This window comes from Cydia splendana, chromosome 7, assembly GCF_910591565.1.
Source record: "Cydia splendana chromosome 7, ilCydSple1.2, whole genome shotgun sequence".
In the NCBI taxonomy this organism is placed as follows: domain Eukaryota; kingdom Metazoa; phylum Arthropoda; class Insecta; order Lepidoptera; family Tortricidae; genus Cydia; species Cydia splendana.
In genome coordinates, this window is record NC_085966.1 from 5,153,597 (window position 1) to 5,174,470 (window position 20,874).

General features: G+C 39.2%; 2 protein-coding genes across 2 annotated transcripts in view; one reads left to right on the forward strand and one right to left on the reverse strand.

The window, feature by feature from the left end:
• The window catches only part of LOC134792020 (BRISC and BRCA1-A complex member 1-like), a 180,999-nt gene that overhangs the window by 83,737 nt on the left and 76,388 nt on the right, over positions 1-20,874 (reverse strand). The gene's annotated exons all lie outside the window — the stretch shown is intronic.
• The window catches only part of LOC134792030 (tubby-related protein 4), a 118,932-nt gene that overhangs the window by 11,223 nt on the left and 86,835 nt on the right, over positions 1-20,874 (forward strand). Inside the window, exons 2-3 of the mRNA XM_063763152.1 lie at positions 11,720-11,884; positions 16,634-16,816. Of these exons, the coding sequence (XP_063619222.1) occupies positions 11,720-11,884; positions 16,634-16,816 (348 nt within the window). The remainder of the gene's footprint in view (positions 1-11,719; positions 11,885-16,633; positions 16,817-20,874) is intronic.

The following is a 20,874-nucleotide window of genomic DNA, read 5'->3' on the forward strand; positions in this document are numbered from 1 at the left end:
TTTGCGACCAGAAACTACAATAGATGCATTGAAAGCTATCTTTAGTAGATTTGGGATCCCTGAATATTTGTATAGTGATGGGGCGACTAACTATACTAGTAGCAAATTTAAAGAATTTGTTACAAATTGGGGTTTTGTACACAAAACAAGCAGTCCTACCTATGCCCAGTCTAATGGATTAGCGGAGAGATATATTCAAATAACTAAGAATCTTTTTAAAAAAGCTGATTATGAACAAAAAGATAGATACTTAAGCCTGTTAGAATATAGGAACACACCAATTTCAAAGGAATTTAATTATTATACGCCCTCAGAATTGTTAATGGGCAGGAAAATTAAGGGTTTGTTGCCTAGTATTCAGAAACCTAGTAAAGAAAATTGTAATGTGCAAAAAATATTGTATGACAATGCATGGAAACAAAAACAGTACTATGATAGAGGATCAAAAAACTTGTCAAAGCTAAATGAGGGTCAAAAAGTTGTATTAATTAATAATAATAAACCTAACAGCTATGCTGAAGTAGTGAGAAAAGATAGCAGACCCAACTCTTTTCAAATTAGAACAGAAACTGGACAGAACTTGTTTAGGAATAGAAGGTACTTAATAAATTGTAAAAATCAGGGAGAAATGAAAACTGTAAGAGATAGCCCAATATTGTATAGCGATGATGAGGAGGAACCGCTGACAGTATTTGAAGGGTATAGAAGAAATAGTATTGCTGATATGACAGATGATAGCTATGTTTCACAACAAAGTAAGAATATTGTTGATGTTCAGAACTATACAGAAGAAAATGAGAATGGTCAAAGTATTGCTAATGAAAATAACAATTCTGCTATAAGAACTAGAACAGGTCGACTGATTAAGAAACCTAGCTATCTCTGTGATTATCAAACTGATTGAATTTGATAATTTATGCCTTTATATGTGTGTTGTAATTAATTAGTATATTATTGTAAAAAGTCAACTTGCTAGTAGGCATGTCATGGTTGTAGTTGCTTGAAAAGAAAGGGGATGTAAGAGGGATATTATAAGTAGACGATGGCAACACTAACGACAATCAAGATGGCTTCATGTATGTAGACAGAGTTCATTAAATAAAGATTACTTTTAATAAAAACATCTTCATATTTACAGTGGACTAAACTTATTCCCTAGCTAGAGCTAATAAAAGCCGCAGGCTGTATGGATTATGAAACCTATTAAAGGCCGTTACGCAGCGCAAACAAACGCTTTTACCTAAAAAAACATTAAAATTTTCCTCAATCTTAATATTTCAGCAAATTTGAATAATTGTTCAAGGGGTGAATTTTAAGCTTCGCGCGTTTACAGAATGGCCTGGCCATTAGGGTGGATATTTATTTAGTTGTAGGTCCATCTGCTTAAGGAATAAGGGGTTAGGTAGGTTCATAGTAATTTTAAAGAACCTCTAGCTGTTTTTATATTTGAGAAACCCTGCCACCATCATGTTGACGTGAAATACCTCATTCGGTTCTTGTTTGTTTGTCTAATTTTGTTACTTGTCTTGTACTTAATAAATCTTTTAATTTAATTATATAAGACTTAAACCATTAACGTATATCTCTAAGCACTAGCCTTACGGGCACTAAAAATGGTACTAGTTCAGCGGTGTCACTCACGAATTCGAGCCAATCGTGCAGTCTAACGCTACTAGTTGCGACCAATCGCGCGCATGATGCGAACTCATCAACCAATCACGTTGTAGCGGTGTCACACCGCTGTACTGGCCCCATTTATGCCACATTCTTATTGCCTCTAAGGCCAGGCCTGAGATATATGTCAATGACTTAAACTCTTGGAGACCTAAGTATAACTTGATAATTCTCGTTCTCTCTTGATATAGTTCTTTCTATTTATTTCAAAGTCTGCGCTACACACTAATAAGGCAGGGTGTGAAAACTGCGAAAGCTGTACAATACAATAACTTCACATCACAGTTCCACATAGAAAGCGAAGGTGGCAGGCCGCGGGGTATATTAGAACACAATAAATAGGTACGGAATACGTTCACAGTTTGTGGGGGGGAGGCGAAAATGCTTAGGATTGTTTGTGTAATTATGTAGTAAGTTAGGGAGATTAGGTTGGTGCGAGGTAGTATAGTTTGAAGGTTAAGATACAAACAGAAACTACAAAATACATTACAATATACATCGTCCTTAGTAGGAGTGTTAGACCACCAGGTGCATTTTTACTTGTACATATATGTAATGGTACCGAGTGTACGTACTACATGTGACGTTGAAATAGCTTTCCTAAAAAATAACACTTTTAGCGGGCGCCGTATTCTATAAGGCTGAAATAAGTTGCACGTTATTATAAACCCTTGTCTAGCCAAGTCTATATAATGACGTCTATTCTACGAATTAATGCTTGTAATCTGAAGCCTTTCCAGACTTTACTCAAAATAAATTACTGTTACACACTTAGGGTCCTAGTGAAACTTTGATTCAGCCTCATTAAAATAGTTTCAACATAGGTATATAGGTTGAAACTATTTTAATGAGGATACACACCTAAATAATTTGAAAGACGTTCAAGTCATGGCCATAAATAAAAACATTATAACAAAATAAATCTAACGATATAATTATACTGAAATTTAGTGTTTTAGTTATGTATCAAAAACTAATTGCAACAAAAACTAATTTCCAAATTTGTTTAGCGAAAATATACTTATTGGCAAGTAAATATGTACATACATAGTTGTATACTTCAGTAAAATTTTATAAGCACACAAAGAAAATAAATGTTTTAATTAGGTATATATTTTTATGAACGGCAAAAACAATCAGAACAAAATCTTACCCTGCTCAAGTGTTACCGAGTCAAACTTTTGTGTCAACTTATTGTCTAAGCAATTTATGAGCGGGGGCAAACTTACCAGCAGGGCCGGATTAACCCTAAGTCAAAGTAGGCAACTGCCTAGGGGCCCCGCCTTGGCTAGGGGGCCTCGGCAGCTCAGCGCGCAACAAATAAAATTTTGTTCCATAGGATCAAAATTCATGAGTAAATTTTTGATTCTTATAATAATGAGTATGCTTTGTTATTGTTTTTTTCGATCCATTCTTTAAATTAATGAAATACTGTAATAAAATTGAAGCAATACCAATACGTTACAGTTTACGGGGCGTATTTTGCGTACCTGTTGTAAAGTTGTAATAATAGGGATTCAGGAAAAATGGTTCACTTTTTTCGAACAACCGACAACTTTTGGGTTATTTCGACTCAGAATCACGAGGACTATTGATTGTAACAAAGAAAAAGAAAGAAGACGAACGTGTCCTCAGTTTTTCATAGGAATGCTCGACCTTCAACTTCGCTTTTTACCTCAATTTACCATTGGTTTGTGTTCCACATCTCCTCTACTTCAGCTTAGCCTTTGGCCTCGCTGCGCCAAGCTCGGCCTGCGGTCTCGCGTTTTAATAAAATGGACATTGGTTTGTGTCTGTGCTCAACTATTTATCCTGAAAACTGATGAAGCACGGCTTTGACTTCGCATGAAAGCTAGCCTCACTGGGGTACTTCGGACTTTTAGGCCCAGATGAAGATACAACTAACCGGGTACAATTTTGATAGCACTCGCAGTGCAAATGTTATTTTAAACGTCAAAGCTTCTATGAAATTATGACGTATAAATAACACTTGCACTGCGTATGCTATCGTAAAGAATGGAAAATAATCGCGAGCGCAGCGAGCGCGAAATTTTTTAACTATATCGCAAATTGTGAAAACGTGTTAAAAGGCCGGCTACCGATACCCGGTCTGCGCTCGCTTTGACGTTTAAAATAACATTTGCACTGCGAGTGCTATCAAAATTGTTGCAGGCTTATCTTGGTCTAGCTCTAGTAATTTTAACATAATATGGAAATTCTTTATTTTAGGTTGATTCTAATCATGTGGCTCGGCGTTTGGTCTTATGGTCGGACAATCGGTGTTCAGCCTCGCAAAATATTAACTATTGAGAAAATCAACTTTGCGGCACTAGATGAGCTTAGCCTTTAGCCTCGCTTAAATTTTGCCATTAGAAATAGATAGGAAAGTGACGCTGAAGCTCATATCTTTGGTATTCCACTGGGATTTGGCCTTAAGCCTAAAGGGCTCTCCTCACACTTGACGCGACGCGGAATCCGCAAAAACCGATAGAATAAAGCTTTATGTCCACGCAATAAGAGCGAAAAATACATCGTTCGATTTGGATCGGTTCGGCCGACGCCTGAAGATTGAAATTAAAAACTCAAACTTATTTCCCTGTACTGAATATGCTGTGTGCAGAATTGACTGTAGGGGGCCCCGAGCCTCGCACTGCCTAGGGGCCCCGACATGCTTAATCCGGCCCTGCTTACCAGTCATCGTTACCTGCAATCCAAGGGTCTGACATTTAAGGGCAAAATTACACTTACTTATCCCACTATCGCGCCATTACGGATTAGGGTCAGGGGAGGGTAATTGTGTTGGAGGACCTAAAAGGGGTTTAGTGATGGATATTAGAATGAGCATGTTACGCCGGCAATGGATATGTTATTCCTAACGAAAGTATTGGTAAATAATCTTACGCTTAGCAACTATTGCTGCTGACTGTTCCTACTTAGGGAACAAGCATTTTCTAAATATTCTAAGTTTTATGGCAAAGTGCGGACGTTTGCAAATGGCCTTTAGGAATTAATTTTGAACCGATTTTTATAATTATCAGCGCAGAGCAGTACCTACTCAAGATATTAAAAAGTGACATTCATTATTTTATTCTCAGTGTAATTAATTCCCTTGCATACGTTTATTGTGTCTGTCTGTTTGTGCGTTTGTATGTTCGCGATAAACTCAAAACTACTGAACGGCTTTTCATGAGGTTTTCACCTATCAATAAGTGGGCCATACTGAAAGTTTCTGGATATGAGACGACTTATTTATTCTAAGTGGGCAGTCCAGGAATTTTCAGTATGCCCTAAAAGTAGTGACTCTTGAGGAAGGTTTAAGTGTATATTTTTTTAAGGTTTTGTGAAACCCGTGCGAAGCCGGGGCGGGTCACTAGTTAGTGTATAAAAGTCTGTCCAGACGGGGAAAATTTTTCGCCAAGCTGATTAAATTGTCCGATCAGATCAGGCCGAGCAGACTCAAACGCTAATTTGGCGTAGTTTTGATGTCGTTCGCAGCGGTATTCCTCTCGGGTGTGTTCTGGTCCTAACACAAACTAATAAATGTGGATCCTAGGTTTGTTTTTCTTGTAGCGCAGTATCGGATGAAAATCTGTCCCGCGGGCCCTATGCGACTGAACCAACAGCCTGATTCAGACTTAACAACTTGTCACGGTTTGGTTTTGATACGACCAAGACGTATCCAAACCATTGGCGTGCATATAAGGCGGTCGTCACACTGCTCCGCATCTCGCAGCGGCGTCCGTTGATGCGTTTTTTAACTTTGTATGTAGAATCTTGATTTTGTATAGAAAAATCGCATGGTACGACACACTGGCTCCGCCTCGACGCGCGGAGGAGCGAGACGCACGACGACTCGCGCGCTCGGACGGAGACGCGGTGCGTGCCGCAGGGTATGTCACACCGAGCTCCGCAGTCCCGTACGGGTTTTAGTGCAAAAAGGACGTAGGCGCAATGGATATCGAAGTCGATAAGTTTATTTTTGAAATTGAAAGTCGTCCAGCAATTTGGAATATGAAATTCGACGAATATTTTGCTTAGCAAATAATCAAATGACGCGGTTGACATACGGGTGCAATTAAAAAAAATTTCTTCGTCTTGCCTTAAATCTTGGTAATCTCTAGCAAAATACCCATTTATAGGTCTGGTTTGTAAATAGGGATGTACCCGGTGTCTTCTGCGTTTTATGACTCGATTGTACAAAAACCAACGTGAAAGTATCACCGCAGCGTTCTGAATAAGTTCCGTTTCCATTTTATCGACAAATAGGAACTGTTTTCACCTTAACGTTCGAATGTGAAATGAACGCGAGACAGAAGTAACGCGGGACGTCGCGCATCGCAGCTCCGGACGGAGATGCGGAGAAAACTCGGACGTTGGTGCGTTGTCTCCGCAATCTCCGCATGCGAGTCCGTTGCTCCGCGTCTCGCAACGAAACGCGGCGGCAGTGTGACAACCACCTAACACTTTAAACTCTCGCGTCTTGTACACATATTTAATGATACAAACGGGTCTACCGCGATATAATTTCATTGTTTTTACCTTAAATTCCGACGTTTCAGCTGAGTTGCACCTGCGGTCACGGAAAGGCAACAATGAAATTATATCGCGGTAGACCCGTTTGTGTAAATATTGGCGTGCATATCACGCACTTTCACTAATTCGCATGCTGATGCATCAATCAGTGTGAGCGAACTTCAAGGTCGTATAAAATCAAAACCTTAACAAGTTGTTAGATTTGAATCGAGCTCCGAAGCTACTGTTTAGTCCATGGTATAATAATATACTCCGCCTGGTACTCTCTTCCCGTCTTTTCTAGGTCACCTGACTGACACAAGCCTACGTCATCATGCGACACCGCTATATGATAATATGCGGTAGCGCTATACAAAGTGGCAATGTTATTGTGACGTAGGCTTGTGTCACTCTGGGAAGAGAAGACGATGTTTTATTAGACTATGTGTTTAGTCTATCACCTTGGATTAAGTACATAAGTACTTATGTACCAAATTTTGCTTTGAATTATTTGTAAAACTGCGTCAACTTGTTATTTCTTTAACATTACCTACATAAATTACATTATTATGTTACTTACTATTACGTGCGTAGGTACGTTACGTATTACATTACATTATCAGGTACCTACGTTACTTTAACAAGTGGATTATGGAAATGTCAATGGGCGCTTTTTATTTATACTTTAACGTGGTCGCTTTTAGTTTACCGTGTTTGGTAACGGAATATCATTACTGTTTTTATCTACTTGGATTGAGTACTTACCCACGCCTTTATAGTTTATACACGTCTTTACTTCAAAAGAATGAATAACAGCTTTTAGAAAGTTTGCTTTGAATTATTTATAGAGCTGCGTCAATTTGTTATCCTAACTAGGATCATATTTAATGTTTATGATAATAAATTATTAAAATTAAGTCGTGATATTTTTTACAAGTGGATTATGGAAATAAATGCCATTAAAGGCACTTTTATAGGTAGCTAGGTACTTTATCGTGTTCGTTAATTTTAGTTCTCGTTCTTTGGTAACGAAATATCATTATAGTTTAGGTACGAAAAGTATAACCTACTGTTTTTAACACACGGAAACTATAATCATGCAGGGTTTCCGGGCCGTACTCAGAGATACGTTATAAGTGTGAAAGGGACGGCATGACACGAAAGTGCGCTAAGCAGGCTTCCGCATAAAAGATTAAAAATCCTTCCTAAGCTCGCCGGCTTCGTAACAAGAACAGTAATTCTTGCGCCAGTTTTTCTTTGTACTTTCATATCTGCGAACTCAAAGAGTTTCGTCTTGCCGTTTAATATGCCATGGCTGTACTGTAGTACACGGGCGTGTGGCACAAGGCACAAGTGTGTTATTCCAAACGCTCACGCGACACACTGATGTGCCGACGGAAAGTTTCAAAAATACCCAAATTTCCGTGTGGAAAAATTTCGGAAACTTCTCACATTTTTATATGGGAATCGATATTTCCATTTCCGCAATGAAAGTTTATTTTGTTTCCTGTGAAATTTTCCTGAAATTTCCGAGCATTTTTGGAGACTTTCATCATCTGTACTTACACGTTATCGCGTTATATCCCAGTCTGCCCAATACACGCATGTCAAAAGCATTCTACGACTGTGTACGAGTAGGTACCTACCTATATATGGTCAGAGGGCTTAGCCAAGGTGGCAATCGTTTATAGGAAACGCCATTCGAAACTTATATAGTGTATCGAAATTACCACGTGACTTTTCATTGCATCTGTCATCCCCAATACAATACTCGTATTACTTTTCGATGGCGATGGCGTTACTCAATCTACGAGTGTCATTAGAGGAACACTGGGTTAAATGGACTACCGAGACAAAAGTAATGGATGTCATTTGTTTCGTCTATTATTCGCCTCACAATAAATATTCGTGCCTGACTATCGGCTCGATTCGGAAAATGAATTAGATTTCTACTAGACTTCAACAAGTTACGATACGGGTAATTTAAAGATATTTGTAAGATAGATATGTCAAATTTGACGTTTCCGCGATTCTGGAGGTCCTCTTGAACGATTTCGACAAGTTATGACTTAGATATCCAAGTCACATCTAGTCGATATCTAATGTAGATCTAGTTGATCTCTAAATCGTCTCAAGATCTTGTGATTATCTCGAAATCCGAATAGGCCTGAGCGCTGCCCTGGAGGGTATGTTAGTTAGGTATCATCTGAAAGTGGAAAGAAAGGTCCCATGAAAGTTCACATTTTTCTAACGCCGTGCGTTGTCATCGCGCATGTTTTCTTTTCCCCACTACACATTCTGTATTTCGTACATATTCATTAAGATTAGTAACAGTTAGGAATCTGAAGATCTCACCTTGGGTAGGCGAAGGCTCGCCTGTTTCTGGTAATAGCAATAACCCTGCAAAACGAAATTTGGTAGTACGTTTCTTTTTCTTTGAAATTAACATACGAGTCATTTGTTATCTGAGCAGCCCTTGCCTGCTTATTATGGATTCCATTCCTCGTACTGGCATTAACATGCGTGACGTATTTAGATATTTCTTATTAGTTATTTTATCTCAAATTATCGAAAATATATTTTTCACCACACCAGCTCGGAAAGGCTTACTTTGCACTTCAAAAACTGATAGCAAAGTTGCACTTTGCTATCAACAATTCACATGTGAGGCAGAGTAATCAAATGCTAATTTTTAGTTGTTTTCTTATGTTTGCTGGTAAAATTGACTTTTAAATGACGATTTTGGATGATAAATATTTAAAATAACATTCATTTGGATTTGATTTGGTTTGATTTTATTTGATATTTTACATTTAATATTTGCTTTGGGTCGGTGTGGTGAAAAATTTTGTGTTTCACTCGGGGGCAAATTTTGTTTAACCCTCGTGCTTTGACCCTCGCAACGCTCAAAATTCCATTTTTCGAACCACTCGCTACGCTCGTGGTTCAATTTTAAACAACAACTTTGCCCCCTTGTAAAACAAATAACTATTGTTCGTTTCAAAGTCATGACTCCTATCAACACTACTTTCTGCGCCTTTCGTCGGTAAGCAAATTAGATACTACCTTAATTACTAATAAAAACTATAAAACGTGTTAGTGTATTCCGTTTTCGTGATTGCTTCGCCGTAACCTGTTGCTTTGATATGGTTGTTTGTTAATCTCGGGGGACTTGTGAAAGGTAATGGGTTTAGAAATTGGCGTTAATTGGGCGGGTGTGTCGTAACGTTGAGGGTAGTGATGTGCTTGAAATGTAAAGGACAAACATACCGGGAAGATTCACCGGATGTACCTAACTACCTATTGGGGAATTTTATGCTATGAGGATCAGCTACAGGGTTCTTCAAAAGGAGTCTCACCCCGTGGTCCACAGGAAACACTATCAAATAAAAAAAATCTAATATCATTTAAAATTAATTGATTAGCTAACAAACTAAAGATTAATAATTTTCAATGTTAAACGTACTACCATTGAAAAATAAGAAGGCATAAGAGTGATCACTCCATACATCAGTTTCCTTATTTAATAAATAATAAGTTGTATGGGATATGTGGAACCTACCAAATAAGTAATATTTCCAAATTTAACCCCTCGCTTAAAAGTTAATACTTATGCAGCTTAACTTTTATAACAATTAAGTTTTCGCAAAGCTCGCTTAAAATTTAATTATAAATGAGTTTTTTTTATCTATTTAAGGAGTCACTTTAAGCATACTTCAAGCTTGATTATTTATAGACTCTATGCCCTAAGGTATTGTTAACATATATTATGAATAGTCGAGAATTACAACAATCTCGGGAACGTGGAATGCTCGGCACATCACTGCTCGGGGATGGGATCACGTAATATCTGGCTAATTGGCAATTTCGCTTCGATCTCCGGCGCTCGCAGGACGCTTCATACGATTGCTAATTGCCCTCACTTCCTCTTCATAATCTCCATACGGCTATATGAGCAAAGAATTATTGTAGGCATTAAGAGGAAAGTGGACGACCGATTATGTAGGTATACGTAGTATGCATAGTCCTCATTTTCCTCTCTGGATCAATATCCAGAGAGGAAAAACGGAAAATATCTTTACAAAAGAATTTTAACCCATAGCTAAAAGCTACCTATCTATGCCCCTTCATTTGACTTTTTCTGATTCTTTGCGAAAAACAAACTACTTATTTATATATTTACGATACATCTGGTGCTACATTACGATACCAGGTGCTATAATGACCACATTACGTAAGTACGTCGAACATTAACGGGCCATATGTACTTACTATAAAACGTTGTTCGATACACGTGCGTCGATTTAAAACATTCCCTTCGGTCGTGATATAAAATTCTCCACTCGTTGCGAATTTCATATTTTTAGTACTTGTATCGTAAACTACTAATATATAAATTATTGGAAGCTTTTAAGTCTTATAATAGGTATAATAATTATAAAAAGCCTTAGATGCTCACTAGTCACTACACATAACCACATCAGAAAACTCATTTAAAACTTTCGCCTTTTGAACACATATTAAAACATAATTATACCCGGATCTATCGCGAATTTATTTTGTTACTTATTTCCGACGTTTCTACTCGTTTTATATTATCTTTAGTTATATGTATATGCGCGATGGGGCACGGTTGTGAGCATTAAGTTCACCAATTTACAAAACGACCTAGCTGGCTCTGCACTAAGCGGACCAGTTTAATTCTGACCCTCCATCCCGTATAGTAGCTACGACTTTACGGGTCTACCTGCGCTTTCGTTCTGTGAAATACTGTTTGGGGTGTTACAGGGAGCTACCGCGAACATCGAAATCCTGAAACTGTCTATCTGCGTCCCCGTCACTTGAATGCAAGAGCGATAGAGATGGGTGTAGAATTGTAGATAGACTTTCTTCGAATGTAGATTTTCGCTACAGCGCCGGGTTAGGAGTCCCCGGGGTATCATTGTAATAGCTGGAATCATTCCTACCTACGAGTGCAATCTACTCGAAACTTTCTTGTAGGGGAGAGATGGAAAATGTACCAATTGCAAGAACTAAATAACAGTTTGGTTAGAAAAGCTTAAATTGGAATTTGAGGAAATGCCTGTATTTTTTAAGGTTGAAAACGGAATAAAATGTATAGGTATAAAACGCGTTTCAATCCCTAACATAATTAGGCCTGCTATCATATTAGGTAGATGCCCTCATTCAAGAATAAAGATGCCACGGAGTTTATGTACCTATAGGTTTCAAAAGCTTATTAAATAAAGCCCTTTACTTCGCACTAGGTTAAATCGACTGTAGACCGATATGACTTTCAACTTTCGTAACCGAAAGCAATATTAACTTCTTTCCTGAGGCACTAGCCAAGGTGACAATCGTACATCGACACAAGCCAAACGAAAAGAAAAATGTATCGGGATGACCGATGCTACGAAAAGTCACGTGACTCTTTCCGTACATTATTTCGTTTCGATTGGCTTTTTCAATTAGCGATTGTCATGTTGGCTAGACCTAGACCCCCAGCAGAAACTTATGATTTATTTTTCCACAGGAGGAAGGATGGAAGCTAAACCGCAACAACTACTACCAAGAAGGTTGGCTGGCGACGGGCAACGTGCGCGGCGTCGTCGGCGTGACGTTCACGTCATCGCACGCGCGCCGTCCGCACGAGCTGCCAGCGCGCACGAATTACAATTTGCGCGGCCACAGATCTGATGTGAGTTTTAGCTTAGAAAGGCGCATCGCAATCTGATCTACGTTTTTGGGGACGTGACAGCGGGAGGTATAGTCGAGGGAACAGGCAAAAATAAGAATCATTTAGGAATAATGGCTTTCACCTAGGAGACTCGGGTTCGATTCCCGGTACGGGAAATTTTTGGTCATAACATTAAATTATCACCATAATTGTTTATTAACAAAATATCTCCAGCAAGTAACTTATCGCTCAAGAAATATCGTGTACATTCCAGAGAGGCAGAGAGAGGCAGGCTAAAAAACTTCGCTGGAAAACTCATTATGAGTACCATAAAGTACGCTTAATTGTAGAGGAAAGCGGGAAAAGTGAGGCACCTTTATTAAACACTTGTTGTAAGTTGTCGCTCGTTGCGGCACGTTATAACATGGGTAGGTATACCTATATCATTGCAAGATAACATAGGAATAGAAAAGAATAGACATGTTTTTATTCGCAAACACAAACGAGACCATTTATATACATATTACAAAAACGTAGAAAGAATAGAGTGCCACGAAATGGCCTCATCTCAGCATGTTGCTTATAAGGATAGGCTAGTCGAAAATTCAGGCAAACTAGTATAATTGAGCTTTTGAATTATTCTTCTATGTAGAAACCTCATGTCAGGGGCCAAGACCACACATAATGTGTAAACTTTTATTAGCGCTTTCTTTGCTAGCTGATTTTTTGACGCGCGTATCCTTCTAGATTTTATTAAACCAATTAGTAGGTATCTTGCCACTAACTTTTTTTAGGTTCATGCCGAGCCAAATGTCCTTGTCCAAATAAAATCAGTATTCTCCAACGGCAGATAGCGTAGAGACAAGTTTTTAAACAACGTGAATAATATCAATAGTTATTTCACTTTGTGATGAATTTATTTTGCTATTGATATTTGGTGATGATTTTAATCTGTATTGACATTTGTATAAAATAAATAGTTGACGATAATAATATAAGTTCGTATAGATTAGCTTGAAATAATTTATAATGTAATTTCATATTATGAAATAAATCAATCTAAATCATGGTCTGTTCTAGCCTTCTTTAAGCACAAAACATTTATCAGGCCGCGTAGCCAAGACGCCAATCGCTTACGCTTCGTAGCGAACGAAAAGCAACTGTCACTGTCACACTAATATGGAAGAGTGATAGAGAGACATGATGCTTTTCGTTTTCGAAGCGATAGCGATTGTAACCTTGGCTAGGCCGGCTGAACCGATATCATCCCAAATGTAACTTGAGACTTTTATTATAACAACGTACTCTTAATCGAGGGTTAGATTTGTACTGGTGTGCTTGTGGAGATGCGGCAGGTATTGTGAATAAATAGCTGTCACTTGCAAATAGAACTGCTTTGTTTTATAAAGTGATGCAGTAGGTAACGGACAGTCTTTATATCATGAGGACATGAGTGTAGCGGATCTATAAGTGGCTATGTGTTTGGTGTGTGGATAATAAAAACAATCATTACTCTAGAAGTGGCAAAAACTTACGCGGCCACAAAATCTACCATGCCGTAAGGGGCCCACTGATTAACAGTCCGCCGGACGGTATCGGCCTGTCAGTTAGAACAAAATTTTGACAGTTCCGAACAACTGACAGGCCGATACCGTCCGGCGGACTGTTAATCAGTGGGCCCCTTTACCAAGTGGGCAACTTAATTGTTAAGTTTGGGACCAAATTCGACATGTACAACCGTCAGATTTCGCATCCACGTCAAATCAACAGTTGATTGCATATTGATTCTATCAAGTGTTGATTCGATCCACTGTGGATAGTATCATTTGGTACAACCAGAACTAAACTCTAAACTCGAGGTAGTTCGGTTTGGTTTTGTTGTCACCTAACTGTGGATTGCTAATGTCAAATTGGACTTCCGGTTCGAGCGCCATCTTGATGGCACGCGTCGGGATCAATTGCTTTGTTTTTTGCTCATTAATATTGTTTAAAGTGTAATATCGATAGCCTATTATACAGTAAACTAATGTGGTAGTGTGCAGTGAATGGAGAATTTATCTTGAAGCACGTTTAACCATCATTTTGGAGTCAACGGCCGGTTGTCCACGTGTTTCTTGTAAAGCCCGCTATCGCTTTACAAGAGCTAAATCACCGTACACTGTCTTGTACTAACCGCACAATTTCAATCGTTTTACCCTGCTACTACGACCTTGACACTGGCGAAATAGCCCCAATGGGCTGAAGCCATAATTTAAAAAGAATAATGTAAAATTTTGACATTGTACGTATTCGAGAACTTATGATTTTTCCCACATCAGCGGGAGATCAACACGATACGTCAAACGTCGCTTGTCGAATAGGGGTCCTGTTTTGTTGTCTTTTAACCTAATTACCCCACTTATTATGCCAACAGCAACATCTCATTAAAATTGTAGGCATTCGCATAATGAAAATGTTTTCATGGGTGGGAGCTCTAAATCAGCTCTCATTCGTATGCATGCACCGTTTTCATGGCAATAAGAGCATTCCTGATACGAGGCATGTTGTCGCAATGCCGGCTTGTTGAATTATATATGCGAATGGCCCTTTATGTTGCCTGTTACAAAAGCATGTACGATTAGTATACCTACTGCATGTACTCCTAGGCGCACCGCACATGGGCTGAAATTTACAGAAACTAGAAACTTCGTCTGCGTGGAATGCTGACGCTGATTGATGAAAACTATCCTATGTCCTTCTGGCAGATAGACATTCAGACAGAGTTACTTTTGCATTTATAACATTAGCAGGGATTCAATACCAGAATCTCTGTGCGGTGGTGCGCACTACATATATTGTGTCTTAAAATAGATCAACATAAGGCTAAACATAAATGAATGGACTAAATAGCAAAAATATCTTGAGAAAAGCTTTCCTGTGCATAAAATCGTATTCCTATGATATTGACGTAAGGATACTCCTGGCATATGTGACAAAGTCGCACACAGAGCCGATCCTAAGCCTTAAAGGCCTGTGCACACCGGGTGCGTCTGCGTAGACGTGCACGTGCGCGTTGTAATATACGGATCCTTATGAGCGACGGCACACCGCCTGCGTGACGTGTGCGTGCGCGGCTCATACATTTTAACACGCAGCCGGTGTGCTCTGGCCTTTACCCTTAACACATTTCGTACCGAGCGGCCGCCTAATAGTTTAAGAGCACCTACGGGCATTGTTGTGATGCCGGCCCGCTAGGCGAGCGCTCGCTATAGATCCACTATACTTACGCCGGACCCTGGGGCACTTTTCAATTTAGCCCCGGCAGTGAAAGCGTCAAAATCGTGTTCTGTAGACGACCCGGCGGGCCTAGAAATACGGGAATGCCGGCACGTTCGCCGGCACCAAATACCTCCCTCGTTTATTTGTCCCGTCCGCGATAACATTTACTCCATTTCGTAAATGATGTATGATTACTTTTTATTTATTTGGGAGCTGGCCTGTTATTCAGGACGGATGAACTACGGCCCGACCTATATTTCTTCTGTCGATCTTATTTATTAAGCCGTGGGCGTACATTTAGGTATTCGTTTTGCGGTTGCCGGGTAATTTCTCATGGATATTTCAAGGTCCTACTTTGTCTCCGATTTCAGATAGAATAAATCCTGGATAAAATGGGAAATATAATCTTAAGTACTAGTCATTTTATGAGTTACATTACATTACATATAGCCTTTATTTCGGAGTCTACAGTGAACATTTCTTATTCCATTATATGTATTCTATCATTTGGGCCTTGGCCACTTTCTGTAGATCGGTTTGTCTCTCGACAAAGGCCTCCTCCAATCTATTCCATTCTTGTCGTTCCATTGCCACTTGATGCCACCACCATTTTATGAGTGGCCAACGGTAAATAATAATTTTAGACGTTGTCGTTAATAACACATAATACGGCCAATGCTTTCTGTTAGATGTTTTATAAGTGGTATAGAATGTTCTCTATATAAATACATATAACGTAATAATAGTACGTCTACACTAATATTGATCGACATGATAATGCCCAATAGATGACACATTGCTGTCACCTCTATTGACAATGACTTAAGTTTGAAGATCACATGTATTGGGGCCGCGTCGAGCACCAGTAGCTACGTTTACCTTAAGGCCAAGGCAAAACTACGATCCTAATCAGGCCAGTTACCAGTACAATTTGACACTGGGTTAACAGTTTAACCGGTTAACACCGGGTTAGTGGGATGGACCAAGTGGCGCTTAATGTTTATTTCAATATTAGATAAATATGTGAGTATGTGGGTAGGTTATTTATTATAACAACATCATTGGCCCCTGGGAAATTCTTTACAACGTTAGACTAAAGGATGATTCACGCTAGAACTAGAACGATCCGGGTCCGGGCTGAAGCGTCCGACACTTCAGTTTTCTATAGAAAATATCACGTAATCACCGATCACCCGTCACAGAAAACGAAGGGTCGAAAGCCTGCCCGGACCCAGACCGTTCTAGCGTGAGCCTTTAAAGCAACATACCTCTGAATAAAGGATTTGTGTTAGTTGTATGCTAGATATTGCTAATTCTGGTGATGTGGACATTGATTACCTATGTCCTCGCGCAAATAACATACCTGCTGAGTCGGGACCATTTCGTGACCGTGTTATTGTGTTACATGTTGTTTTATTTATTTTTATATTTTATCACGAATAAACGCTATCTATTATTCTATTCTATTATATTCTAAACGCTTGGCAAACTAATAGAGTTCCATTTTTCCAGGTGATCCTAGTGAAATGGAACGAGCCTTACCAGAAGTTAGCTTCATGCGACAGTTCCGGGGTGATCTTCGTGTGGATCAAGTACGAGGGCCGCTGGAGCATAGAGCTGATCAACGATAGAAGCACGCCCGTCACACACTTCTCCTGGTCGCATGACGGTCGCATGGCGCTCATCTGTTACCAGGTCAGTCTAGAGTAACAATGTGACTTCGTACGACAGTTCCGGGGTGATCTTCGTGTGGATCAAGTACGAAGGCCGCTGGAGCATAGAGCTGATCAACGATAGAAGCACGCCCGTCACACACTTCTCCTGGTCGCATGACGGTCGCATGGCGCTAATATGTTACCAGGTCAGTCTAGAGTACCTACTGAACTAACAATATACCTAGCCTGTCAAGGTAGACGGTTTTAAACTTACGAAAACCCAATCATAACTGAACCAAGTGGCAATAGAAAATGCCAATCACGTTAGTTTTCGTTGCGCCTGTCATCCCGATTTTTTCTTTGCGATCGGCGTTTGTCCATGTACGAATTGTCATCATGGCTTGGCCCTCGTCGATTACATATTATGTTAAATATTAACACACGTTTAAGCCGCTCACCTTTCTAATATAAGACTTATGGTCGAATAGGTAGGTAAGAGTAAGAATAGGTAGGTAACAGTAGGTAAAAAAAAAACAACGGGTTGCACTCCGGGAGTGCCGGCAGAAGTCAAAACTCAACGACATTGTAAGCTGTAACTCAAAATATTAATAACAGCGCCATCTAGTGCAAAATGTCTGCAGCACTATATATAATTGAGGTTAACGCCATCTAGCGTTATTTCGTCGCATTACTTGAAACCCCTAAGCACATCACTGTGAGTACTACAGTTATATTAATACCAGTTTGAGGGAAACTCACTAGATGGCATTTAAATCAAAAAAAGAAAAACACTGTCATTGTCCGTCACACGTGACGTCACGCAAGCGCCCTGCGCCGCCTAAACGAAACAGCAGGCTCAGGCATACATTTTCGCCGCGCGGCAGAAAGAGAGGGTTACGCCTTACGCTGTCTCGAGTTTATCATTTTTTCCCCACCTCAAAAAGTGCGCACACAGCGCCGCTAAAGAAGTTTTCACTTCAAAAATTGTCTAAATGTGTGCCTTTGACAACATGAAACCTTACGCCCTTGAAGACGCGCCCTACATCTATCACATGAAAGAAAATAGGTCGTACCTGAATTAATAGACGTATGGTTAGAAAACAAGGACGTTCATACGTATGTTTACACAACCTATATACAGTATGTATCAGAACGAAAGGCAAAGAAAGAGACCTATTAATACCTATTTTGGCTACAATTCTGGCCCTCCACTTAAATTGTCTAAACTTTCTGGCCCCCCATGAAGAAAGTTTGCCCACCACTGGTTTAGGTCATACTGAGCTACTTTTACTATGGGACCAATCCCGAAAACGTGGAAAAAAATTGGATGTTTCATACATTTTGCTGGTCTGATGTTGAAATTTCCTATGGGAATATTTTTTTCGTGATTTCGGGGTTGGTCCTATAGTAAAAGTTGCTCAGTATGACCTAAACATTAATGGGTCTCTTTCTTTGCCTTTCGTTCTGATACATACTGTATATTAGTAGGCACGATTATGCCGTCTACCATTCTACCATCGATTATCAGTAATTTATAAAAAGGAATCAATAGTTAGAAGACGCTATTCACCCTTCGCTGGTACGTTCGCTTCCCGAGCTTCACCAGTGACACAATGAACTAATCAACCGAATATAAGGATAAGGTGTACTAATTGTCACTTTTGCTATTAGTACTTACTACTTACTTATATACTTATTTATTCTGTGGCCAAGGCTCGACAAGGTAAGATGTTTACACTCAGCGATCACGCGAAGCAAGCGGGCCATCAAGGAGCCCTGAGGGCCTACCTCTCTTTTACTCCAATTAAGGCGTAATTAGAGTGACAGAGAATGATGCCCGCAATTTAAGAACTTCGGTGTTCGCGGTAGGCCCTATTTCATTTCACGTCAGTGGCACTGGCATTTACTATTTAATGCTTATCGGAATCTGTTCAATGGTGAATGTTTTAGTGGTTGATATATTTAGACGGCCTTTCGTTTAATACTGTCACGTTACTTAATATTTTAGGTGGATATGGGCACCTGTCAATTATAAATGACTTTCTGGATTTCTGGTTGAACTTCAAAATGGCGAAGTGGACTCGAGTATTTCTGGTGGAACTTCAAAATGGCGAAGTCGTCTCGAGAATTTCTGGTGGAACTCCAAAATGGCGAAGTCGTCTCGAGAATTTCTGGTGGAACTTCAAAATGGCGAAGTTGCCTCGAGAATTTCTGGTGGAACTTCAAAATGGCGAAGTCGTCTCGAGAATTTCTGGTGGAACTTCAAAACGGCGAAGTTGTCTCGAGAGCAATTAGATAGATAATGATAATGTACCTAGTTAATCTACCCTAACTTGTTATAGCGAACCAAAAGTAAATTTTATAGCCCATCAAAACATATTTCGACTTATCCTCCTTAACCTACTTACATTTCATAGTTATTGGTTCCCTTACCAAGCGCTTTTCAACTTATAGCTAAAGAAATTATTGACGGAAGTTGGGGCCGACATAAGTGTCAAAACAGACCTTTTGCCAAGTGAACCTTTATTTGACAATAATAAACGATGTGGACAGGCGTGTAATAACTCAAACTACTCAAACTGGCTACGAGTAGGTAATATGTGTTCTTGCGAGCGCCGGGAAAATTGATTTCTCAGGGAGACCAGTGTATTGTGACCTCCAGAAATTATGTACACAATGCCTGAAGCAGAATTTTGATTTTACAATTTGTTATTATTTTAATTTTGTGATAATACCAATCTAACGGATCCCATAGCTACTCTAATTTCGAGGTTATACCTATTACCTATTATTAGGTGCAATACCGGCCCCTATTTCACCAAGTACGACAGGTACGACAATTGTCAAAAAATGACAGACCTCTGTTTCACCACACCGACATTTGTCAGTGACACATGTCGAGTGACAATTGACAAGTGATAGGTGACAGGTGACAATTTCGTAAATAGTTTTGTATAGAATTTCATATAAACATGACAGGTATTTTGGTACAATTGTCCATCTTAAATTTAATGACAATTATTTTGTGAAACAAGGGTCATTTTTACTAGTCAATATATTTGTCAATTCTTGACAAGAGATCGTTAGTTGCTTTCAATGTGCCGTGTTGTCATCACTAACATGATATTGATTGAGATCCCAACCCCATCTAATGCAGCGTATACCTACATTATTTGTTGACAAGGCGTGAAAGCATTATTTTTTTGTTACTATTAAGTTATTTTTTCTGCAAATGCAAAGTGCAGTGACGTCAAAGTAGAAATCTATTCGTACCTACTTTATATATCACCTCTGTTGCTTTCGCGGAGATTCATTTTCTAACCAAAACCCTAACTTTACCGTTCGTGCCCAACTTCGCCCAAGTAAATTATTAAAAAAAAACAATACCTACCTAAACATACCTAATTTTAGACTTATTCCAAATCCAAATCCTAAATGTTGAAGTACTAAACGCCTTCGTAGGCAACAATTACTATTTATAGTGTTATTAATTATGATTTCATGCTTGTTAAGAAGAATTTAAAAGCGATTTAAAGCGATTTTTATTTGTATCCTAAAGGGGAATTTAGGGTACAAAGTTTTGCCAACGTTTGCCAATAACGGGGTTTGCTAACAACGAAAACACTACAATTGTCACCTAAGCCTGACACAGCTCTGATTTCATGTCAAGAATTACCGACAAATTGATAAACATGTCGACTTATAAAAACTACTCTTGTTTCACCAAATCATTGTCATTAAATGAAAGATTGACAATTGTAACTAAATGCCTGTCAAGTTTATAAGCACTTCTATACAAAAACAGTTTACGAAATTGTCACTTGTCACCTGTCACTTGACAATTGTCACTCGACATATGTCACTGACAAATGTCGGCTTGGTGAAATAGGGCCCAGGAGGCCTAGCCAAGATGACAATAACATTGTACATGGACAAACGTCAAACTAATAGATTTTTTTTATCGGGACATAGAGTAATATACGTAAAGAAAGAGTGGTAACATACTTCAGTTTTCTTACCAAAACGCGTATTACGTATTAGTCGACATCTAGCGTCAAGTAGCGGAATATATCAGTACTGTCGACAATAGATGTCGCT